Raw genomic sequence first — 24,832 nt, 5'->3', positions numbered from 1 at the left:
ACAGCGAACACGCGCCGGAGATTGCGACGTTGACAGTAAGCATAGAAACGTGCAGCACGGCCGAGAGGAGGAACGAACTCCGAGCCTTTCTGCGACGTACCAGCTATCACAGCTTATCTCGAGGCAACGGGTGTACCCGACGACCATGACCTTCGAGATCGACACGTGCGCAGTGGCAGGATCCCGTATACAGGCCATCGTCCAGCTTCTGCTCGAGCCATAGCTGCGCATGTTTCGACATGGTTGCAACTTTGTCTTGCCAAGGCTCTACGCGTTCAGTGTAAGCGAGTTACGAAAGAGCCGCGCGCATCTAGCCCTTTGGGGACAGCACGTCAACAGTTGCGCCGCGGAGACTTCGTAGCGGGAACAGATGAGCAACTGCGTAGCCTTGAGGCTGCAACCTCGCGACAAAGAAGCGATTTGCACTCACCTGTAGACCAATGCCCGTATTAAAGAAAAAAAAACGCGATAGTATTGCGACCGCCGTTTGTGCATACTTGATGCTTCACAGCAACTACCATTGCCATCACACCTCTGCCGGTGTGACGCTACACTACAGCGGCGGCTACGATTGGGTGTAACTTTCACGAACTCGTACTCCTTCCTCATGAGAACAGCGGACTCTCCTCTGTGCGACCACTGTAGCAGTGAGGACACCATCGAGCACCTCCTCTGCCACTGCACCAGCTTTGAGGTCCAACGTCAGCCTCTAGGAGCGCACTCCATCGGCTGGACGCTCGACCTTTTACAAAGACAAAAAGTCCGGGTGCTTGGCCTCGTCAACTCAGAAAGCTACGCGCGCTCTCATCGCTTTTTTGTTTTTAATCTACGAATCTCAAACGTCGCTAGTAGGCGCTCTACGCCTGCTATACGGTGCGAGTGAGCTATCTCCTCTTCGCCTTCTCCTTTCAGTCTCTCATCCCTTCTCCGCTGTGTAGGGTAGCAAACTGGACGTCCTTCTGGTTTACCTTCTTGCCTTCCTTTGTTTCTTTCTGTATCTCTCGCACACACACAAAAAAGCTCTTACGCTAGAACTGTTCGTAAGTGCAAATTCCAGGCAATCGTAATGTTGGACGTAGAATTAGCGAAGGCCGCCGGCCAATGATAAACAGCGCTTACGAGCGAAATGCTTTGTGGATTTGGCTCCGGAATTTCTTTACTATCGCATTCGCGTTTAGAGCAAGCGAGCGTAATTCCTGGAGCCGCGTCACCGTCTGTTAGCGCGGCCTGCACCTGGACTGCGGAGGTAGACATTGTCGAATTCCACCATGTTGTAATAATGACGGTGCCTTGAGCCAATCAGAGAGGCTGTAGCAGCCCTCGCAGCCAATCACAGCTGACAAGATGGCGGAATTCGACAATGTCCGTTGGATGACAAGCAGCGATGACGCCGAAAAAGAGGTACGACGAACGAACATCCGCGGCAAGCACGAGATAAGAACAGGCTGAGCGTTACGACTCGGCCGTGCTTTCCGCCAGTTCCCGGAGTCACCGGGAAATGATGGCTGCCAGCTAAGAGCGCTGCAAATCCTGGTCTATATATATAGTATTGGGTGCACGATAAAGAACCCCGGGTGGTCAAACTTAATCCGAAGTTCGCCCCACTACGGCGTGCCTCATAATCAAATCCTGCTTTTGGCGCGTAAAACCACAGACAATTTTTTTTTCGTGAATGTAGTCGCGGATTCTGAAGCGAAAGGGTCCTGTTTAATCAGATTGCGCTCACGATGCAAATGCAGTCGTACATCACCACACACCAGCGATTATTCTAAAATGTACAGGGTGATTCGTGTGTGCAGGTAGTGCACGAGCCTGCGTGTTAAGATCTTGACCAACTGCGAGTACATTCGCCGATATCGTTTTCATCTGAACGTTGCTTGTTTCTTTTTCTTGTTTCTTTTTTTTTTTTTTTTTTTTTGTGGGCCCAAGTTCGCTCGATAAATAGTTAACTCGTTTACCCCGGCGCTTCCGACAGTGCGACTGCTCAGTGTGACAGGGGAGATTCCTCTGCGGTTGACTGTGAATGACTGACTATTTTTTTTTCTCTCCTTATCTGTTCTTCCCTTTTCCCCCTCCTCAAGTGTAGGGTAGCCAACCGGGCACAGCCTTGGCTAATCTCCCTACCTTTCCCTCTTCGTTTCTCTCTCTTGGTCTATGTCATTAAACAACGTGACACTGCTGTGGAAAGTCTATGAGAAAGTGTTCCACAGACGCGTCTATAGGGCGTGAGGCTGGGTTGTTATACAGTGTTGTTGCGCTGTGTCTCTTCTGTTTCCGGCATGGCATGTTCGGCTTATTTCGCGAGAGCTCATTAGAGAGATTTAGATTAGGAGAGGCAAGAGGCTTGCGTGCGCAAGAACTAGGGGCCACGGTACTGCGCATGCGCAGGGCCCTTCGTATCTGTCTGCGCATGCGCCGACCCCTACGTCTCGGTTTGCGCATGCGAAGTACCGTCGCCCCTAGTTCTTGCGTACGCAAGCCGCTTGCGTCCCCTAATCTAAAGCTCGCCATCATCAAATCCCGGTGACCGCGTTCGCGAGTCACGAACGCTCCACGTCGTCCTCCCTTCCGCGCAGGATGCCCGCGGCGCGCGTGTCTCCGGCGGACGAACCGGCGGCGGCCTGGCCCGCCGCTGACCGCCGGGGACCCGCGGCCGCCGCCCACGGCCTCGGAGGAGCTACTGCCTCGCCCAGCGACACGCCGCTGCCAGACCCTTCCGGCCACCGACTCGCCTCCTCCAACAACGCGCACCGCACCTCTGACACGGGAAACAAGGCGCCGTGTCCCGTCACGCCTACCAAAGCCACGACCGCGACGCCAGGTGAGTCGGCGCGGTTTCGTTCCGTTGGAAGCGCCAGTCCATGAGTCAAGTGCACACAGGGGATTACTATTACTATTGTTGCGATAGCAGTTACATGGGCACTACACGCGAATTTTCACCGTCGCCGTGATGTTCCATATAGGACTCCAGTGCCATAAGATAGCGGCCGGCGCGTCGTATGCAGCGGGTGCAGAGGCAAAGCTGCAAGGGTAGGCCGGTGAGGCATTGAAGGAACACTAAGCAGACAAACTAGATTAGTTAAAACCAATAAAGCATTTTTCTTTCAAAAACAATGTTGTCGCTTATTTCGCGGTGATATAGTTGGTTATTAGAAGAGAAAAATGGGAAGGACAATGCTGCTATTCAACTGCGTTCCGAAACCCCAACATCGAAAGCTCAGTGTGATGTCAGGAATTTCATCTTTTCTTTTTTATTTCGTGCTTAGGGTCATTCTAACCCAGTAGAAGTTCTAGAAGCTTGCTAAGTTCAGCCTTTTGTACTTTTTAGAATACAATGTAGTCCCTTCTTACTGATGAATATTAACTTAAAATATGAACTATTATAGGCTCCAACGGACGTCGTTAAAATCCATGACAGCGGGTTGGCGCGGGAACTTCAAGGTTGCGCCACCACCCGTCTTTCCTTTTTTGCGTCTTATCTCGCTTGTCAAGCGCCGTCTCACGGTAAGAATGGCTGGTATTGTAGAAGGGTAATTTACAAATACAGCACATTTCTGATTGTCTCTTTATTTGTCTCTTTAAGAGAATGCAATATTAAAATGAAACTACACTCACTAGCAGATGTTGTAAACATTCAAGTAGCGTCAACACGGGTACATTCTTCAAAACCACGATCTAGTTTGGCACATGCAAGGAATTTATTTTCTTTCTTTTTTTCTATTTTTCTTTAGCTGTAGAAACAGTGGAAGGTAGGCGATGTCAGAGCCGGCTATCTCGAACTCCCAAATTCGTTACTCAATGAAATATTAAGATAAAAAACAATAAGGGATCACGAAGCACGATATATAAAAGAAAGCAAACTACAGTACCAAGGGTGGTGTCTGAGATGTCGTTATTGTCAAATATTTTCCCGAGCTGGTTCAATAATGCACCGCGGTGATGACGTGCGTCCCAGTACAGGTTACCTTGAGAGGAAGCCGCCTGAATCCCTAGCCATAAACGTATACTGCGTTAAAAGGCATAGGCGAATCCTGTGAACGCGCCGGTGAATCCTACGCCACACCACAAACACATCGGACATAAGCTTCATGCGGTTCAATTGAAACGCATGGAACCTAAAAACAGCTGTAGTATGTCATTTCCTGCTTTTATTTCTCTGGTGGTGAACCGACGAGGAATGGAAGCGTTGGCAGCACTGACATACCTTGCTGCGTTAGATTATAGATGCGGTATACGTGAGTGAGCATTGTTGCAAACGGACGCGCTGACTTGGCCTCGCTGACCGATGCAGACTGGAGCCCCGCGACGACGGTCACCTCTCTCGGTCTGTCGCCCTACCAGCGGCTACTGGAGGCGCTGACCAACGACAGTCGGTGGCAGAAGGACGTGGACCTAGGGAGGAGGGTGGGCTTCTACCGCTTCCGAGGGGAGCTGGGCACCGGCAACTTCTCCCAAGTCAAGGTGGCCGTCCACTGCCTCGTCAAAGGTGCATGCCTGCCTATTTTGACAGCGATTCTAATGTCTTGATATTGGATAGAAAAGAGTGGCTGATTACCGCACTACTTTACGGCGAAGCTTTTTAGCGGCACCCTGGGGACAGTACCTCCGCGGTGACTTGCGATAGATCGGCGGTGGGACGCCTTTGTAAGATGTAAAACTTTACGAACGTTTCGATAGAACTGGTGCTGGAAGGAGATGTGTGTGTGTTTGGGGGGGGGGGGGGGGAGGGAGGCGTGCTGTAAATTGAGGTCCAGGGCATGAAGGCGTGCGCTTGCAAATTCGGATTAATTCCATTGATCCAATCAGGTTTTTTTTTTTTTTTTTTTTTTTTTGTCTCGCTGCGTCGGCTATTATAGAAAATTGTAGCGCAGCTTACGCTCTTGTGAGGCAGATCGGGCAGCGGCGAGCGCTTGATAATTTCCGTGCATGCCACAGCGACTAGGCGACCAGTGAAATATAATACCGCGTCCGTCGTCAACTACTCGATAGTGGGCTTGTCTTATCTCTGCGACGAGCTACTCACGTGACTCATTGAGCGGTGCTGAGATTAAACTGCGGAAGGCTGCCCATGAATCACAAAAGATTGACCATGGATGGGGTGGTTCCTCGTCAATGAAATGAACAGCCGCACGGATGGCTACCAGTTCATCATATGAAGCCCTTCAGTACTTCATATAGGTAGTTCTTCGCCGTTGTATTTTCTTTCAGCATCCGAAGTCAATGTCTGCTAATCACCTTCCAACGAATTGTTAATAGAACGCCGACGAGGTCCCTAACCATTTTCATCACCAAAAATAGATCACTCCATCGGCGGCCTCGACAACGTGCACTGTATACTTTACGGCTTCCCTTCAACAAAACAGACACGTCACAAGCGAATATTGAATCAGGATTGAAGTGGGTTAAAGCGGAATATTATTAGTACTCCAGAAAGAATATCCATCCATCCCTTTTCTCAAATTCCCCACTGCTTACTAACTGCATCTTATTTCACATGTTTAAGCCCCTTATGCGACACAAGCCGATACCGCTTTCTTTTATTACAGCGAGCAGGCATTAATGCAACATTCGGCGGCAGCCCTGTACCCCGGTTGCGCTGACGATCCGCAAAACGGCTTCGCCATTCTCTCCCTCTCAGGACGCCGCCGTTTCTTTCCCTTTCGTCACGTCACCGGCTCTCGGAGGCCATGTTCCGCCGTCGATACGTTTGCAGCTCGCCGCCAGACGGCGACACCCACGTGCGTCCATAACGCGACCCCAATGAAACACAAAGCGCTATGGGGACACAATAGGTACGAGGTGCTCCTAGGTAGGCGACAAAGTGTAATCGTTCCGAAATTCACATTAGGAAATGCGGATGCTTGCTTGAAATAAGAGGTACAATCGGGACAGTCAGTCGTACAGGATGATGTGGTTTGAGCAAGTTGTAATGTGAGGAAAGCTCAGAGTGAAATTAATTTAGAAGAACGACTAAGGAATATGCGAGAAAGTAAATGGGTTGCAGGAGTGTTGTCGCACAGGAAAAGTGTTGGGTCACGGAGTAGGAAAAGAACTAGGAAGCTTACCAGATAGTATGGGACCGATATAGTATATAAGCGGCGTGCCAACAAAGAACGTTAAACGCAAAATCAGAGAGGCTGGGACAGTATAATGGGTAGCAGCAATGGAAAAGAAACCGGCTGTGAGTGACTACCTTAGAGGTAAAAACGAAATCAGGGAAGAAACAATTAATGGTAACTTAAAGGGAAGCTCATCACTTTTAGAAGCGAGGCCAGTGTGCCTTGGAACGTGTAGTTATGTTAGGTTAGGTTAGCATTAGGTTAGCAGTAGCATTAGTTTAGCAAGAGAGGTACACAAAGGAAGAAGCATGTGCTTGCTGCGGCAAAGTTAAGGAAACGGTGCAACATGTTTTTATTACAATGCGAAGATATCTACCCAGCTGTCGGTTTAGGCTGCGCTGGCCTCCTTGAAGTCCTTGGGCTCAGGGATAGGAGAGGGAACTAAACATGTCCGCATCAGATATTAGTAAAAGGCGGTTGGGGCGTTTGGTCTAGCAGAGAGACAAGCAACTGGGGTATACAAAAACAGTTCCCATTAAAGCCTCAGAAAGTTTGATGCTGGGAATGTCCTGTCTGTAAAAAAAAATTTTAAAGATAAGATAGGTAAAGCATTCGACAAAATAAGAAAAAGTGCTTGGTGGCGCCCACCGCACCGCTTAAAACAGGACGCTCATAGCATCCACCCACCCAGTGGTAGCGGAGCAGCAGCAAAGTTAGGGGGGCAGCAGGTTGCTTTTCTAAAATTTAACTGCCAACAAAATCTTCTCAACTGCGATAAATTTTTGTACAGATTAACCGGTTCCTCCTTTGTTTCTTTGGCTCCTCCCGTTCTTTCGGCCGTTTTCGTGGTTAATGGTCGATGGTCGATAATCGATTGTCGGTGGTCGGACTTGGAATAAAAAACTTTCGTTCGCTCTCTCGTTCGGACTATTCGCTTGCATTGACAATCATCATCGATTGTTTCTGTTTTACTTTCTCTCATATGCTATAGCAAAATACTTGCTTGTAGTTAGTCACCTTTCGGATACTGACTTGTGTAATGTTAGTTCATACTTGCTTATTCATATTTGCTTGTTCATACTTGCTTGTTCATACTTGCTTGTTCATACTTGCTTGTTCATACTTGCTTGTTCATACTTGCTTGTTCATACTTGCTTGTTCATACTTGCTTGTTCATACTTGCTTGTTCATACTTGCTTGTTCATACTTGCTTGTTCATACTTGCTTGTTCATACTTGCTTGTTCATGCTTATTTTCGCACGCGTGTGTGTGCGTGTGCGCGCGTGCGAGTTCGTTTCGTGATTTACCCTGTCCTATACCCTGCTAGTTCCTGTGTTATCTCTCGTGGTGTTCTGCTCCATACCCTTACACCCTGCCCGCTTCGGCGCAGAGAAAGTGGCCGTGAAGATACTGGACAAGAGCAAGATGGACGCCAAGACGCAGCGCATGCTGGCGCGCGAGATCGCCAGCATGGAGTCCCTGCACCACCCGCACGTGATCCGGCTGTACGAGGTGATCGAGACGCTGAGCAGGGTGCACCTGGCGCTCGAGTTCGCGCCGGGGGGCGAGCTCTTCCAGAAGATCACCAGCGACGGCCGCTACCCGGAGGAAGAGGCCCGCATCGTGTTCGCGCAGGTCGCCTCGGCCGTCAACCACATGGTGCGTGCGTGCCAGTTGTTAGCAGCGGCTCTCGCCGTTTCGTTTGCGCCGATTATAACAATTTTTACACTCGTTCCAATCCTTCATTTCATACCGTGCGTACAAGCGGGAATAAATCATTAGGTCGAGCATGCGCTGTTGTACAGACACGGCATCCGTGACATGGCCAAGTAGGCCGGGCACTGGACAAATCCGGACGCGCAGGAGGGAATATATAGTACGAACGGCCACGTTACGGAATAAAACGCTACTTGTATTTTAATTATTAAGTGAAAAAATATCGGAAAGTAGGCAAAGTCTGAAATACAGCTCGGGAAAGAAAATGAAAGAGACCACGCCGAAAATAAAAGCAAGTTATGCACGCAATATGCCACAACCACGCAACTTGTCGTCAGCCTCCTCTAGCGCTAATTTGAGTTAATCCATTCGCGTGCATTATTTCACACAGAAATAAATCAAACAGAAACCTATATATTTCTATAAGTAAGCACTCAACGCGTCACCTTGGCGCGGCCTTGTCTTATAACAGACACTGTGTGTCAGGGTCGAAAGGTAACGCTCTGCACAAGACAATGCCAAGAGCGCTTATTGCGAGCTTTACACAAAGTTTCACTACCTCTTTACGAGCAACTAATGTTCACGTGTGCAAGCCGACGAGGCGGTGTCAGTCCATTTTGCTAGGACTTCTACAGCCCTAACAAACACACACTAGCAAATACGTCTAACCATTCATCATCGCTTTGCGAAAACACCACAGAGACGGCTCTTGATTGCATCGAACATATTTAAGGCACTTTAGTTGTCGGCAGACTTAAATAGAAATCCGTATACTTGTCTTAGCATACCATTACTATAGTAGTAGCATATCTCTCAGCCAAGTGGCAGCTATAGAAGTTCGAGACTTGGCTACACGTTATAGCGCTGTTAGCCCTTCGGCGAAGTTAGAGCGATGAAGGTAATGCGGAAAGTGCTTGCTATAACGTGTACGAACACAACACGTACAAACACAGTGCCAAGCAAGGGTCCAGATTCCTAGTTCAGTCAAAAACCTCGTTATAGCGTATAACAAAACGAGATATAACGAAATAACGTATCTAACGAAGTAAGCAAAATTCTTCAGAAGAGTGTAGGCTTGGGCTGGTTGGCAATACATAGTTACACTGGAAGTATAGCGCGGGAAGGAGGACAAGCGCTATATCATGTCTGTCTAGTCTTTGTCGATCGTCCTTCCCGCGCTATGCTTCCAGTGTAACTAAGCAAAATTCCCCTTGAAGTTGCCATAAAAATCCAAACTGCGCTACATGCAACAACGGATACAACGAAGTAATGGCTATAACGAAATAATTCTGGCTCCCCCTTCAACTTCGTTGTAACGAGGTTTCAATACATTGCGGCGACACGTGTTAGCACGCTCTCTCCGCTTCGCAGCACGAGCTGAACATCGTGCACCGGGACATCAAGGCGGAGAACGTGTTCATCGCGGGCCACAACCTGGTCAAGGTGGGCGACTTCGGCTTCAGCACGCAGCTGCGCTCGCGCGAGGAGGCGCTGAGCACCTTCTGCGGCTCGCCGCCGTACGCGGCGCCCGAGCTGTTCCGAGACGAGAGCTACGCGGGCCCCTGCGTGGACGTGTGGGCCCTGGGCGTGCTGCTGTACTTCGTGGTGACCGCCTGCATGCCCTTCCGGGCGCAGACGGTGGCCGCGCTCAAGAAGCTCATCCTCGAGGGACACTACGCGCTGCCCGAGTACCTGTCCGAGCAGTGCAAGAAGCTCATCGCCTCCATACTGCAGGCGAGTCCCGTCGACCTTGTCCGTCGCGTAACGGAGCACCGGCATCAGAGGTGCGGCGCGCTGGCTGAATGGCGTTGAGCCCACGTACCGAGTCGAGCCGAATCCAGCTTGGCGAGCCGCGCTCGGCGTATATGCTGCTAGCCGAGCTTTTTTCCGTGCTGTCCGGAGGGTCCGCCAAAGCGTTCACCACCAGATGCTCTGGAATTCTTAGACAATTCGTAAGAGCGAAACAGGTGTGCGCAGGAACAATCCGGTACCTCGCATGACTGGTCGTACCGACAAGATTCTGACAGGTTTTCAACAGATTCGCATAATTGGAGCTGCCGTGTTTCTTATGCGTTTTCCGGCGGAACGAGCGGTTTTGACGCGCACTTGTTTTGTCTTCTTCTGAGACAGCTCGCGTGAAGTGTTCCACCCGTGTATGCACTTAATATAGTCTTTCTTGCAAGTGGCGCATTACATTGCTACATAGAAACATGGATGAATGAAATCAACTAGAAGGGAGCATTACGCCACGCGGCCAGCGTTCACAAGCCCACCCTGCCTGAAGCCATCCCCTTCGCCTTTTCTCTCTCAAAGAGTATAGGCTCAACACGTGAACAGGTGCTAGGCTGACTAGGCCCAGTGTGCTTGGTTCCCGGTAGCTTTTAATCGACGCGCACTGGTTGGGTGCTTTGCCAAGCGCTCTGTGCGCAAACGTTCTCTCCCGATATGCTTACGCAACTTCGGTCGTTTATTGCATGTATTTATCGTAATCGTTGCAACTTGCGCGTGCGGCGGCTCCACGTTGCAGACGCAACCGTTGTCTTTTCGGAAGCGCGGCATGATCACGTGTTGGTTACATGACCACCACGACATGATCACGTGTTTGTGACTCTTTCGTGGCTTCAGTATTGTTACGTGGTGCTCCCTCCTGATTTTTGTCTCCTTGGTCTATCCACAGTAAGCTGCCCAGCGACAAAACTAAAAGGCTTAGCGCATTTGTCGCTCCTCTGTCACTCAAGCAAATGGTCACTACACAGCGAAGCTCTTTTTAATCGCTGATAAATTTTACCCAAGTCAAATGCACCCTGCAGGCCGCCCTTGGATATGGCGCAGTGCGACCCGTGAATTAGTGTGCAGTTAGTGTGGCCCGTTGGCTTACGGGAGTTGAGAGATCCCTGCTATAGGTATCGCCACAGCAGCGGAAGTACGCTTCGACGTCGACGGGACCACGTGGCCAGCGTCATTGTATGCGGATGAAAGAGAAATACGTACTCCTTTCCTTCCCAATGGCAAAGCCTTTTCCAAAACAAACAAACCCAATTTGCGCACGAGGGTTGCTAAGCCCTGGGGCGGCACTATAATCACTTCCGGGGACGACCCTTTCGGCGCGCAATTTGCGCATCTGATGTCGGAACGTCGTCATTAAAGGAGCGACGGACACATCTGCCATAAGTTCGGTTTCCACGTCGCATAGGTAGTGAGGGCATTGATAGGGCGTTCGTCGCTCCAGCAAGCCGTCACGCTGTGATCATTAGCGCAATGATTTCGTTTATTTTGACGAAGACTGTGCGTACGGACCATACTATGTAAAACCACGAATGAAAGAAAAAAATTCTAATTCACCCGAGTGTAGTTCGAAGCCACAAAGGAAACTCATAGGATTCTCAGACCTTGGTCTGTGGATCGAACCCGGGGCCAGAGCCCTTTTAGGGCGATCGCATTACAACCTGAGCCATCAGGAAACAGATTAATTCAGAGCTAACGGTAAATCGAGGACGACTTAGTCGACAACTCGAAGCGCTGGAACACTGTGTACAAGAAATCACAATCATCAGAGTCATCATCATCAGAAGCAGCAGCAGCCTATTTTTATATCCACTGCCGGACGAATCCCTCTCCGAGCGATCTCCGGTTACCTGTTTTGCGCTGATTCCCAGTTGTGCTTGCGAATTTCATAATTTCATCACCCCTCCTAATTTTCTGCCATCCTCGACTGCGCTTCCCTTAGCATTGGCGCCGATTCTGTAACTTTAATGGTCCACCCGTTATCTGCCCTACGCATCACACGGTCTGCCCGGCTTCATTTTTTTTTTTTTCATTTAATGTCAACTAGAATATCGGCTGTGCCCGTTTTCTCTTTGATCCACGCCACTCTCTTCCTGTCTCTTAACGTTACGCCGAACTTTTTTTTCGTTCCACCGCTTTTTGAGCTGTCCTTAACTTGCTCTCGAGCTTGTTTGTTAACCTCCAAGTTTCTGCCCCATATGTTAGCACCGGTAGGATGCAATAGTTGTACACTTATTTTCAACGACAGTGGTAAGCTAACAGAATCAGGATATTCTAATGCCTGCCATATATTCTCCAACCCACTTTTGTTTTTCTGTAAGTTTCCTTCTCATGATCAGGGTGCCCTGTGAGTAATTGACGCAGATGAACGTACTCCTCTACAGTGTCTAGAGGCTGACTGGCGATCGTGAATTCCTATTCCCTTGCCAGGCTGTTGAACATTACATTTGTCTTCCGCATATTGATCTTCAACCTGACTTTCACACTTTCTCAGTTAAGGTCCTCAAACATCTGTCGCGATTCATCACCAGTGTTGCTGAACAGGACGATGTCATCTGCACACCTAATGTTGTTGTATATGAAATATAAGTCACTAAATAATAAGACGTTGCGATTAGAGCACGTTATGTGGTCATTAGTGACAGGTAAAAATCATAAATGTCCAAAAAGCGGAAATTATCAACAAAATCAACAGTCAACAATCAAACAATCAACAGACCTCTTTTCCGAAAATCACTGCCTGGCAAGAGGTCATCACCGCAAGCACACTATTGCTGCAGCGAAGCTTGATTCACGTTGACTGTTGAGATGTTTTCTGATGGATCCACTTTATGAGCTTAGACATGCTTTTATTATTGCGATATCGATTATATGGATACTCTAGGCACATTTCCGCCGTCGTCGTCGTGATGTTCCGTATAAAGACCAAGTGCGACAACATCGCCGCCGTGAGCCGTATGCTGTAGGTGCGAGGGTAAGCTGACAGTGGTGGCTTGATGCGGCGTTGTCGCAGCGCTAAACCTTGCTTTCGCTTTCAATGCTTCGCTTTCGGCGAACTACTCTGTCACCCCTACTTCTTGGAATGATTTGTAGCAACATCCGACAAAGCATTAAACCTGCATTGCTTTCCTGTATTTAAGAGTTTTATATAGAATTCGGTTCTTTTAATGAAATGTGGTCTAACAGCTTCACATAGCAGTAAAATAAATGCGTGTAGTTTAGATGAGCAAATTTTGCTCAACCTTTTCATCGAGGCCTGACGCGTAGCTGTAGCCTTCGAACTGCTCTATCCACGGGGACTAGTCACTGCGCTCGGTGGAGTCGAAGGGGTCCTGCGGCTTCAAGCCAGCCAATTTGGCGCGAAAATGCGGCACATCCGTCGCCATGTCAGATACCGAGCAGAGGGTGAGAAAGCCATCAATGCTAATGTGCCATTCATTATATACTCAGCCCACAGGTCCCGTGACCGGCCACCACCGGTGGCCCCATACTGGGGAACTCGGTATTACAGTTGTTGCTGCTGAGCAGCGGAAAGTAGGAGAAACTTGGCTCGCCTTTCCAATATTACGTCCAAACAAAACTGTGAGCAGCGTGATTCTTTTCTTTTTCCCAATCCGCAGGTGTGCCCGCAAGACCGGCCCACTGTAGCGGACATCGGGCGCTCCGAGTGGCTCCGGGGCCAGCGACTGCCCGAGGGCTACGCCCGCTACAACATGTACCCGACGCTCGACCCGGAGGCCACCGTATCCGAGGAAGAGCTCGAGACGCGCGCCCACCTGCGCGAGCTGGGCATCGGCGAGGAGCTGATGCGGGACTGCGCCGACAAGGGCGCCCGGAGCGCCGTCACGGGCGCCTACCGCATCGTGCTGCACAAGATACAGACCGCGACGCCGACGGCCCTGGACAACGTGGACAGCGAGTCGGCGGGCACGGCGACGGGCACCCCGTCGCCCGGGACGCACAAGGCCGACCGCGTCTCCCTCGGCCCGGACAGGCTGTTCTCGGTCAAGAGCCGAAAGTCCCGAGCGTGTGTCGTGCTATGATGCGTCGCTTTGTGTGAGTCTCCGCCGCGAGAGCGACCGTCACGATGCACCGGTCCGTCGTCGTGCCTGAAACGGCTTGCGCCAAAGCGACAACGCCGGCCGGGTATAAGACGTTCGTGCAGATTCCGTTACTGGGAATGAGAAAAGAGGCGTTAGCGTGCCAGTTAGGGTCTTCGTCTGTATGGACCTTCCAAACACCAGCAGCCAGAATGCCCTGTGCCATCGCTATTGTTTGGCGCCCTCACCGGTGAGCACGGCACGTACATTATCATCGTGCATTACTCCACGATCCTTTGACTTCAACAAATGCTATGTCTTCTAGACAGTGCCACATAAATGTGTATGAGGCCACGTAGACATATGCATCGGGCCTTCGTCGTCAAGAACGACCGTAGTTCATGGACGTACAGCGATGACAAATCCTCGAGGCGTGGACAGTGCAGAAGCGACCCTGTAAGGGAACACGTAAGCAACGACTTCGTTCGACAAGCAGCTGAAAGACATTCACAGAGGATGTGCACAGTCAAGTGAGTCTTTTATTCGGAGGGCTGGCTTTTCCTCTGGGGTTAGCGACGAGTTCACGGCGGGTGAAGCGGTGCAACAACTTGTGCCGTATCTAGGAGCCTCTCCATACTCAGCCATATTGCGGGAATGACTACAAAAACGACCCATCTCTTCTCGCTGAAGGTTATGCACACGACCGAGCTACAGGACAGAGGAAATGGCCCCCACAGCATCCAGGACACTTGTGTCAGAAAACGCAAGAGAATCTTTGAGAGCAGCCCTGCGGAAGTTATCCTTGATATGTAACTGCCTTGACAGCCAGGAAATTAAGGCATGTCACAGGCCAGAACAGGCAAAGCTCCTCCTCTTAACTAGAGATTCAGGACTCTCAATGCCTCATTCCGGTGCATCTATGGCACATTGTCTATTTGATATTTGATATTGTGTAGATATGCGATGTCACGGGCGTGATTTCGATGTCACTGGCGTAATTCCGATGTCTCCATCAGTGTCACGGAAGCACAAGAGCTCATCAGGGGTACTACAACCTTGCTGCCTCCGATCAGCAAGCCACACCATGCTTCGTTCAGTAACAATATGTTAGCCACGTGGCCCTTCTTAAGCTGTCACAGCGCCCTGGATGATCGGATGCACGTAATTAACAACGATCAAACCAGGGAAGACGAAGCCTGAAGCTAATGTTTCACAACGATAATACTCGTACATGATCTATCAGCACTACAACTGGCAAAAACGGAGAATAAGAGACGATCGCTTGTATTTGTCGGGGCGAATGTTGGCTCCAGGCTGAGGCTGACCCTTGGTACGGATGCACGTAGTCATTCATTTTGATGCGTCGGGAAACCGTGTCCGATTGGTGGGTTTTATACGCTGCTACGGACGCAGAGTTGGTGATTTATTTGCGCCACCAATAATTCTGCCGCTTGTCAAGAACATAGTGAATGCATTCTTTTTACTTCCTTATACAAGATGAAGTGGCGACAAACAACAAATTAAAGAAATTTGGTTGTGGATGTGCTCGTCTCTAACTTTACCAAATGTGTCAAACGAATCTTAGCGTGTTTTGCAGTTTGTCATAAGTGGGTTTGACTGCCTTACTAGGGCATATAGCAGGCGACCGTGAGTTGTAGTCACGCTTTCGTTCCGCCCAGGTGCCGCACACGGAGAGCTCGTCTCCCCACTACGGCACCGTTGGCTAACGGCCTCCGAGACCTGCGCGTGCAATCTAGGAGGCCACGTTTGGGCACAAATACTTTTACCACCGCCCGCACATGGGATGCCTCTTAAAATATGAAAGACACTTCCAAGACGTACGAAATAGTTCACGCAGTCAAAGCTCGCACGTGATCGCGCGACATGCTATCACGAGGGCAATCTGCCCCCCGTGGTTTGCCTACCGTTCGGTGTTGTAACGGACTACAAATAAGAGCCTCGGAGAATAGTGGCGCCACGTCGACAATTCCCAAGGCCGTGACAGGTGCAAAATGCCGCGATGTACCTGGCGTCACACGTGCGGTGAACCATGCCGGCCACGTATTTTGCACTTTTATGAAAAACATCCAAAGTTGACAGCTACTTTTGTCGCTGCTGCTTTTTTTCTTAACTGCGATTGAGCCAAAGGCTTCCCCCTCCCCTTCTTCAACAGTGTCGGACGCTTTTCGGAGGTATGAATAGCCGAGCCATAGCCCATCAGCATCTCCGTTAATTTCTTTTGTTAACATTCGAAAGATAAGCGTTAACTACACTGCACCTCCTGAGCACTCTTACTTCAGAACTTGTCAAAAAAGGCTGCGACTTCGAAATGCTTGAAAATGCACTAATATGAAAGCCAAAGCATATTTATTTGTCGAGTTTGCGAGAAGGCAAGGCTGAGAATTAGCAGATTCTTCATATTCGAAGAAGCACTGCAACATTTTTTTTTTTAACGCGGTAAGAAAACGCTTGCCACTTACTGGCAATCTTGCCGAGAGAGTGCGATCCAAATGTTATTCCACTGTCCACAGCAGGGAGCCCATAATATCGCATAAACGGTCACTCGCTCTCTCCCGTGGTTTTCGAGGCTCCCTCATCCTATGCCCTGCCTATGACGTCATAAGCCTGCACGACAGCCCATAGACGCCATCCTTTGAGTTACTTCTCAAGCGAAAGTTCCCGTCCCCATGCGCACACCACGGTTGACACGTACCGCCCGTCTCCTTTGTGACTTTCCCGTAGCTTTGTCAAGTGCAAACCATGAGTGCACCGTGGACAGAAATAAATAAATAAATAAGTTCACTGACTGGCACCCTACTCACTCCAGTGTGTGTTATCGTCCTTGAAGAAGAAAAAAAAAGAGGGTTGCAATGCCTTTTTAATGAAAGACGTAAAAATAAAAAAAATTTAGCAATGGTGCAGCGGTGACGTCATAGACTTTGCAACGTCTCTTGTGACTCAGGAATTGTGTACTAAGTAAAAGAAAGTTACATTACATTTGATAACTAGCGTGGACTCTAGGTGTCAACTTTTATTTAACTTCTTCGCAAAAGAGGGCCAGAATACACAAACAAAGCGTATATTGTGACATCACAATGAAGTCATAACTGCTATGTTCTGGCAAGAAATTCAAGAAGGGCAGTTTCAGCCTTCATTTCTTCTCCAGCAATGAACCTATTTCCACCTAAAAATCGCGAAACGGCCTTTTGGAAGCGCACCCTGCAGGTCTAAAACTTAATCTTTCGCATTAGTGAAATATTAAAGACTAACCTGTACATCACGTTTGCAGTGCAAGCACCTTCAAGCGCATATGACACAGCATGCATATACAATCATTAAAGACCGCAGAAGGCTGACAAACGGGCATACGATGCATGACACCCCTGAAATTCTGATCTGTTATAGAAGTTCCAACCTCCATCACACAGAAAAAAAGTTTTAACTAGTCGAGTGTGCATCCTCTGGTACGGACTTTTCCGTGGCTCGTCTTTCAAATATATATATACATACTTACTTGCCAGACTGTGATCTTCAGTGTTATACATGGCGCTCGACTAAACAATATTTGTAGCAACAAGTCATCGTCCCCTTCCACTGTTGCAAGCGGCATCATGACATGAACAATGTGGAGTGTTCTGTTTGTGCATGTTAACCGTCACTCTAATGTGATTTCTGTTTCGGGCAGTTGAGTGTTGCAGAAAATGTTTGATGTTCCAGAAACTAATCTTTATTTGTCGTTCTGCTGGTGTGTGGTGTCCCCTGTGTCTCGTGACACTCGCGAAACATGAATAGTTGGAACAATTTCGTTTGTGTCATGTTGTTGTTTTACTGTAGATAATGTTGCCACATCTTTATCGTAAACACCGTCTCTGTTTGACCACAGAGATGCATGGCAGAAGTGTAATTTATTACTAGGTTGTTGTTCTCCCTCGGTTCAGGGTAGTAGTAATTGTTGCCACATACGTATCATTAAAACACAATCTCTATCCGATCAAACAGGAGCACGGTGGAAAATTTATTTCATGTCAAGTTGTTGGTTCATTGTAGATAGTGTTGTCACATCTGTACCATAAACACTGTCCTTACCTGACGCCTGTCCTTACCTGACCCTTGAATTGAGGATGTTCACAAATTTTCATATAAGCATGAGCTTCACATATTCCAACTGACACAAAGTCGTTTTTCCCTGTTAAATCTTTTGCACGGCACTCTGCAGTTTCTACGCAACACTTCGGCCAGACTTCCAGAAGTACTATTAAACCAACATTCACTTTGAAATCTGCACAGAATTACACCTATATCACAGACATGCCAACAAAACAAAAGTATGTGCCAAACCTGCTAATGTTGGTTATCCTTCTGCATACCAATTGTTTTCAGTCCAGGCAACCCGTTCTGTGCACAGCGAACAACGAATTTTCGTAGAGGCAGACTGCTACGACAAAGTTCTATGTGCCATTATGCTTCCACAATAAGCTGCTTTAAATTTCTATTCCAATGTTTCGATATTTGCAACAATATTCGAAGATGCCCTAGAGCACTGTTATCTCCACTTTGCCTCTGTCACCCCCTTTGCAACCGTTGACTGCTATTTCTCCAAAATCTGTTTTGTTGCATAAACCAAAAGCCAACACAGGCCAGTTTCTCTGCATGTTGGTGGCAAAGTGCTTTCATAAACGCAAACAAAATTGACCGAAAAAGCGCAGTACGTGTCACTACCTGAGCATATGCTATGTCTATGTCTGTCATCACTCTAAGAACAGATGACACCCATTTGGGGCGTATTTTGTCTCCAAACAATAATAGCAATTGGGCTCGTGTGTCATGCCCGCTGCTATCAGGTGCACATGTATGTATTAGTGTAACGCAGCCTTCCTCACAGGAAAGTAGTGAGTCCAGAGTGTTAAATTGAGGAAATACATGCAAGACACATGATAATCATTGTTTCGGAGCAAGATAAGCCTCAGTGGGTGCAAAATTTTTTAGAGTGCATCCAATGTACTAGCAAAGATGAGAAGGAACAGTGAAGCATTATAGATAATTTCGGTATAGATAGCTTGTTCCAGGGCCACTTCGGGTATTAAATCGCACAGATTGCTTATATATTGAATACTGTTTGCTTGCTCAAATTTTTTCAATGTGTTCAACATAGGCAGAGCCTACTGTCAATAATGCTTTCGAGGAATAAAATGTATGGACCCAATGACACATATATGACTGTTTTTTTTTTTCATACTAGCAAGTTTTTACGAAGAGCTCCAAGCACATATATAGCTACCATGCAGGTTTGAACTTTACAACCCTATCTGAAGCTACAGGTCTTTTTCAGTCCACATGACGGCTACAACCTTACCAACAAAATGCGACATACATAGACTGATCTGCCACTCTCCAGCTGACTTCGAGATGAGTTGTTAAAAAAATTACGCATACCCTAAAAAGGACCATCTGATGCTACACGAGACTTTGCTTTCGAGCGTTCTCGCAGTGCAGTTTAAATTCGGCTGGTCGAAATGAGGCACTCAGAACGCACTCACCTGGTTCATTAAGGGCGCCATGCTCCAGCTCAGAGTGCTCAGAGGCGCTCTCACCTTCGAGCTGTGAGTGCAAGTGAGATGCAACAAAAACTCGATCACGTGGCTACTTCGGCTACTCTGGGAGCACATAGCACACTCGGCTGGGGCAGGCCCTCTCCGGCTCCAGTCTCGAGAGGGCTGCACATCGTTGCAAACCAGGTTTGAGCATGTTAAGGAATCAGTCGAATGTGCCAATGAATGAATGAATGAATGAATGAATGAGTACATTGTAGTCAGTGACCTCAGAATGTACCGCCGCGCTACTTAAAAGGAATTTCTGTAGATGCGCCAGTCATTTATGTTAGCTCATTTCCATGACGTCACAGCCGGTGGCAAGCTTCTCTCAATACCAACGTATCTTACAAACTGTGTTTGGGAGCGTAAACGCACAGACCGTTGGTACAGTGCAGTTTTGTGTGTGATTTCTTATACTGAATTCTTAGGTTGTCACCATTTGTTGTTAACAAAATATGTCTTACACATTTATTCATTGCAGGAGAAAGTAAAGTATGCCATTAGGAGTATTCCATCACTGCAGCTCAAACCTTCATGCCAACACACAAACAATACGCACTTGGCCACTGCAAGCAGAGTCCTTTACACATTTTCAGGACACAATTTTACGAAATGGCTCAATATTCGCAATACGCATATCATCTATCTCTCCATGTTTCTTTCTTTCTCAGGAAATCGGGGAAAAGTTCAGGAAATGTGTTTTGTGCTGTTGATCCCGAGGCCCATCTCCTGTTTTCCTGCTTGTAAGGTGAATTGACACACTACTGCATACCTTGTGAATATCTTCTGTATGTATGATGGCTTTCGTGACAGCCACAAGTCATCACAATAACTAGTCACAACGCTGACAGCTGTCTTGGTACTTTTGCGTACGCTTTTACTTTGGGTCATAACAGTTAGGGCAGATGGCGGTCGTCGAGTTCAAATTTTACCTCATGGGTTCTTGTCAAAGAGGATTGCGAATGGTCTCCTGGGTTTCGTGCTCTGGTGGGGTGCAAGTACACTTCCCGAGGGCTAATCAAGAGGGTTTGTGTCACTGAGATGCACCAGGAGACCAGGTTGCAGCCAGCGCTACTCTTAAATCAGTAATGTGCAAGTAATTATTTATGTAAACGAATGCTAAATAAACAAAATCAGGAAAATGTTTACGAATATTCTGTGTACTCGCATCATCTCTCCGGCTCAAGAGAAGTACCGGCTAGGTAAAGTACCGGCTAGGTGTAGGTATTTGGGCTTGTTCGTGTAACATTTTGCAGTTTTTTTCCTGTAGCGCAAATAGCAAAAGGATGTAGCAGAGAGGCAGAGACACACACAGGCTTCATTACATTGTGAGGCGACCTCCCTATATTTTGCCAACTTGAACCGAACGTGTGTACCTCAGGGAAATGTTCACTGCTAATACAAAAACAACCGCAGAACATAGGCAAATTTAGAATACGTGAACGATGTATCAATTAAATAGTTAGTATAACATATATTATTCACGAGACCCATATAAGAATAACTGTGTGCCGGGATTGGACTTTGAGTGAAGCACGTTCCTAAACTTGAGATACAGAACATCTCCTACAAAGGGCCAGAACCTTGGCCTTCCAACATTTAGCCTGCTTTTTAGAGCCATGCAGAATAAATTATGCCACCTGCCACAATTTTCTTTTTCTTGACATTTGCAGTTTCTTCGTGTTCTATGAAGATAGAGAAGCCACTAATTTCGTCAAAATATTCTTTTACGAAAAGTAATTTTGACGGAAGGTAAAAAATCAAAGGGCGATAGTAATTGCAGCAGCCGAATCTGAAATGATGTGGTTTAATTAATGACCAAATGAAACACAGGTACCGCGAGAGACTCCATGGTGGAGGACTCCCAATTAATTGGAACTACCTGGAGTTCTTTAACGTGCATCCAATGGGCGGTACACTAACGTTTTTGCAGTCTGTGCTCATAAGAGTGTGGTCGGCGCGAATGAAAGTCAAGCACCATGCGACCTCGTAAACAGCAGCAGAATGTCGAGAACCTGCTGGAAGACTGCTGTGGATGACTTTGGGAATTTGTGCATGGGCGACACTGCGTATTTCATGACATCTATTGCGACCTAGCCAACAAAGCAGATAGTAAAGGAAGCTTCAAATTTCCCTCCTACTGTTATAGTAAACTAAAGTGAAATTGCCCTGCGTCTTTTCTTTACGTTTTGCGCTAATTCCACATCTTTCATTTCATACTAACACCACCTCGTTGGTGTAACCCAATATTACACTAGAATATTATATTCTAGTACACTGTAACTTGGCCGGTAGCCGACGGTTGGTAACAAGTCAGGAAGAAGTCGATGGGCGACTTAGTTGGCCAGACAAACGAAGGCCATGGTCCGCTCATGCCTAGCCACTGACCACGTTGGCAGAAGGTCAGGCCTCTTGGACCCAACGTCCTAGGGTGACCTAGCGCCATGGGCTGCTTCCGCAGGTCGGTAAGCGAGCGTGGGCCAACCTCATTATGAGGTCAGGGGCCGACCGATACGCTTGTGAACATGAAATATTGCATAAGTTCACGAATAAAGGTGTTCTCTGACCGAATTCTAACAACGTACCACCAATTTGAAGCCCGATACTCTATCTATAACCATTAGGCCACGGATGCATAACAAGCTCATACCTCAACAGGTCGCATGCAAGCCAGCACACTGAAATGCTGGTACATGATTTAAAATAGGCCTGCGAAACATCCTCTGAGACTCTTCAGAGAGCCCGCAGGTCGTAACACGAGGTAGGAAAAACCTTGTTTTAAGGTGCGAGGCCAACACCTTTTTTGGTTCCTGGGAAAAAGAGAGATCAATGTATAAACTGGCGGTTTATTGGATAAATTTTCCTTAGCATATGTCTCGGGAGGTTTTTAAGCTTTGTTTCCCTTAAGTTTAATCCCGAACCTTATTTTTGCACTTGGTTGATGCTGCTGTTGAAGTACAAAACTACTTGGCAGTCACAGCGGCTAGATCAGTTAGCCAGCATCACGGACATTTCTGTAACGACATGCCGCGAAGACTGTAGCGCCCTGGTAGCGCTGTTCTCCCTTTCCACAAAGGCAAGTACTCTTGAATTAAAAATATCTGTTCAAGTGTTAACAGGATAATATTCTGATTTGTCCGGGGGGGAAGGATGCACGTGTCATACTGTTCCAGCTAAGCTTGAGACGCCAGTGCTTTCAGTAAAGGCTCCTTTCAATGTTATTACGAGTCGTGAAATGTAGCATTTTCGCGCTGAAGCTCAGCATATATTTCAGCTCCTGAGCGTCTGGGTTAACATGGGTTAATGAGGCCAGACAGTTTGAGATAAACAATTATAATGCTTTTCTTTCTTTTACTTTTTGATTTGCAGGCTGCCTTGATAGTGAGCCACTCCAAAATGTAAATGCAAGTTGTGAGCTCCGTTGCGAAGCCCTGGATCTTCAGCACCCAAGACAAAGAGGGCGCACTGAAAGGCTTCAGGCTAGAGTCACTGGAAAAAATTTCAGAGTACCGCAAAGGTCGGGATTTGACTGGCAACACTGAGCGGCCACCGCCATATACCTTCCAAGCCGACTGCGTCGCGTGGAGGCCGCCGTGTTGGAAGAGCTTGATATTCAGTGACACATCGGGTTGAGTGTTTAATGAAGTACAAATACTTTGTGCCCGGAGATAATAGTTGCCAAGAACGAAAAGAAAACGTTATTTTGTGCGAAGTAATGCAGCCGGCGGTTGTTTTGCACTCCGATCGTGTTTACTGCTGGAACTGTGCTACGATTGTGGGCAGCAGCTTAGCGCTGCTATCGGGAGCTTATGCACGCGTTTCTTTTCCCTTCCGCGGAGCGAGCTACGTAGGAGACATTTCGTCACTTCGAGCCGGAATGAGGCAAGCTTGTGCTTTTGGGCATGAACATCGTGGACCGCCGTCGGCTTCTATTGAATGTTTCCAAGCAGGACGAAACTAACACCTGACAGTGTCATCGGCACGTACGTTCATTGTATAATTTCACAAGCTAAATCGGATACATTTATTTAGTTTGTAATCGGATACCGCGCGTTCTCGACTCTGCCGGCGACTTCGTCCGCCGTATACACACGACACACTGCGACTGCCGTGTGCGCACCGGTGTTTGGCCGTGATCATAAGACTATATGTGCGCAGCAGGCGTAAAAACCAACTTCGATTACCATTTTGCGCACTAAATCTTGTGGAAGGCCAATATGAGCCATTTGCGTTATTACAGCAACGTATATGTACTTCTGTACACTGATAATGCGCGAGAGTTTGCTACATTGCAATTTATGAACGCGGCTGTCTAGTGCGTCCATGAGCGGCTACTCTTAACTTATTTATGACTGTTTTCTTAGACTGCCAAGATATGCTGCCTGTGTAAAAGGAAAGCAGGAACGCCGGCTGGTGACGCAGCACTTCTTTTTTCTAAATTACATGGGCGATGTATAAAATTCTTGTGCTTTCTGAGCGGTTTATGTAACATGCATAGTGACAAAGTGAAACTAAAGCTACTGGGTGTTCTGTTGTTTTGTATTTCTTGTTATGCATCAAGCACAACAGTATATGGGTATGTACCGTAGCATTTCAACATAAAACATATGTATGCTGACTTCAGTTATTGCATGTGCTCGGCTTACAAGCTCAGAATTTGAAGCATGTGTTGTGAATACCACCTGGCCATTGGTCTCAAGCTCGAAATGCGTATGTATAAATGACCAAAGGATAAGTGGAAAGAAGGAAGTATCATGGGCCTCGTATTGACCAGGTTTTTATTGACTGCGATCGTCACGATCTGCGAAAAACAAGTGCGATATGGGTCGAGTGACTCGAGGCGAGAGCGCGCGGAGAAATCATGCGAGTACCTGGTGCACGTGAGGACGTGGAATTCTCGCGCGACAAGTGTGCCTTCGCGTGCCACGAGCACGGAATAACCGCGTGTGTTGAGCAACAAACGTGTACACGTGTACCCGCGTCAAGCGTGCAATACGCGAACGATCCCTACAATGAACTCCTATTTTCGTAGCATCGCTAACACCGCGTGCACTTCGCTTAAGTATCTTCTAAAACAGTGCCGAAAAGCACAAGCAAGGTATACTTATACCTCGCACACGCGGGTGTTTGTTGTAGGCTTGAAATTCTCCCGGCCGGTTCTGTGTCACCACGCAGAACGACGCTCTCGGTCATTTTTCCCGGCCGGAATCTAGAAAAAAAAGTCTTTCCAGACCCAGTTCGGTTGCTGCATCCGAAGGCGCAGCAGCCAGGCACGATTTCCTTGCAACCAAAGGCGAGCGCGACAATCGGAACACAAAAAAACGTAGGGAACCTGCGCTGCCTGCGCTCTAACTCAGCCGGCCCGCCCGGCGCTTGGAAGGTGTATGGCGCCCCAGAGGTCACGTGGCACGGTTGGGCCAATGAACGCGCCGGCGGCGCGGGGAAAACGAATGCGGTACTCTGAAATTTTTTCCAGTGACTCTACTTCAGGCAGGTTAGGCAGGGTGCAACTAACGGATTTGACTGAAGTTAACTGAACTTATTTTTTATGTTATCAGTGTATAGACTTTATATAGTAAATATATCGAACAACATTTCTTTTTAAACGGTATTTACAAAACTTCACTACCAAATAAGGTGC

The 24,832-nt window shown here is 47.9% G+C and overlaps 1 protein-coding gene across 1 annotated transcript in view; it reads left to right on the top strand.

The window, feature by feature from the left end:
- LOC126517390 (serine/threonine-protein kinase NIM1) overlaps positions 1–18,810 on the top strand; it is a 72,291-nt gene extending 53,481 nt beyond the window's left edge. The window contains exons 3-7 of the mRNA XM_050167103.3: positions 2,577–2,821; positions 4,292–4,486; positions 7,450–7,718; positions 9,147–9,509; positions 13,181–18,810. Of these exons, the coding sequence (XP_050023060.2) occupies positions 2,578–2,821; positions 4,292–4,486; positions 7,450–7,718; positions 9,147–9,509; positions 13,181–13,603 (1,494 nt within the window). The 5' untranslated portion in view covers position 2,577 and the 3' untranslated portion in view covers positions 13,604–18,810. The remainder of the gene's footprint in view (positions 1–2,576; positions 2,822–4,291; positions 4,487–7,449; positions 7,719–9,146; positions 9,510–13,180) is intronic.
- Positions 18,811–24,832: the final 6,022 nt, after the last annotated feature.

This window comes from Dermacentor andersoni, chromosome 11 (genome assembly GCF_023375885.2).
Source record: "Dermacentor andersoni chromosome 11, qqDerAnde1_hic_scaffold, whole genome shotgun sequence".
Classification (NCBI taxonomy): Eukaryota; Metazoa; Arthropoda; class Arachnida; order Ixodida; family Ixodidae; genus Dermacentor; species Dermacentor andersoni.
The sequence above is the reverse complement of the archived record's forward strand: the minus strand, read 5'-3'. Positions and strand labels throughout refer to the sequence as shown.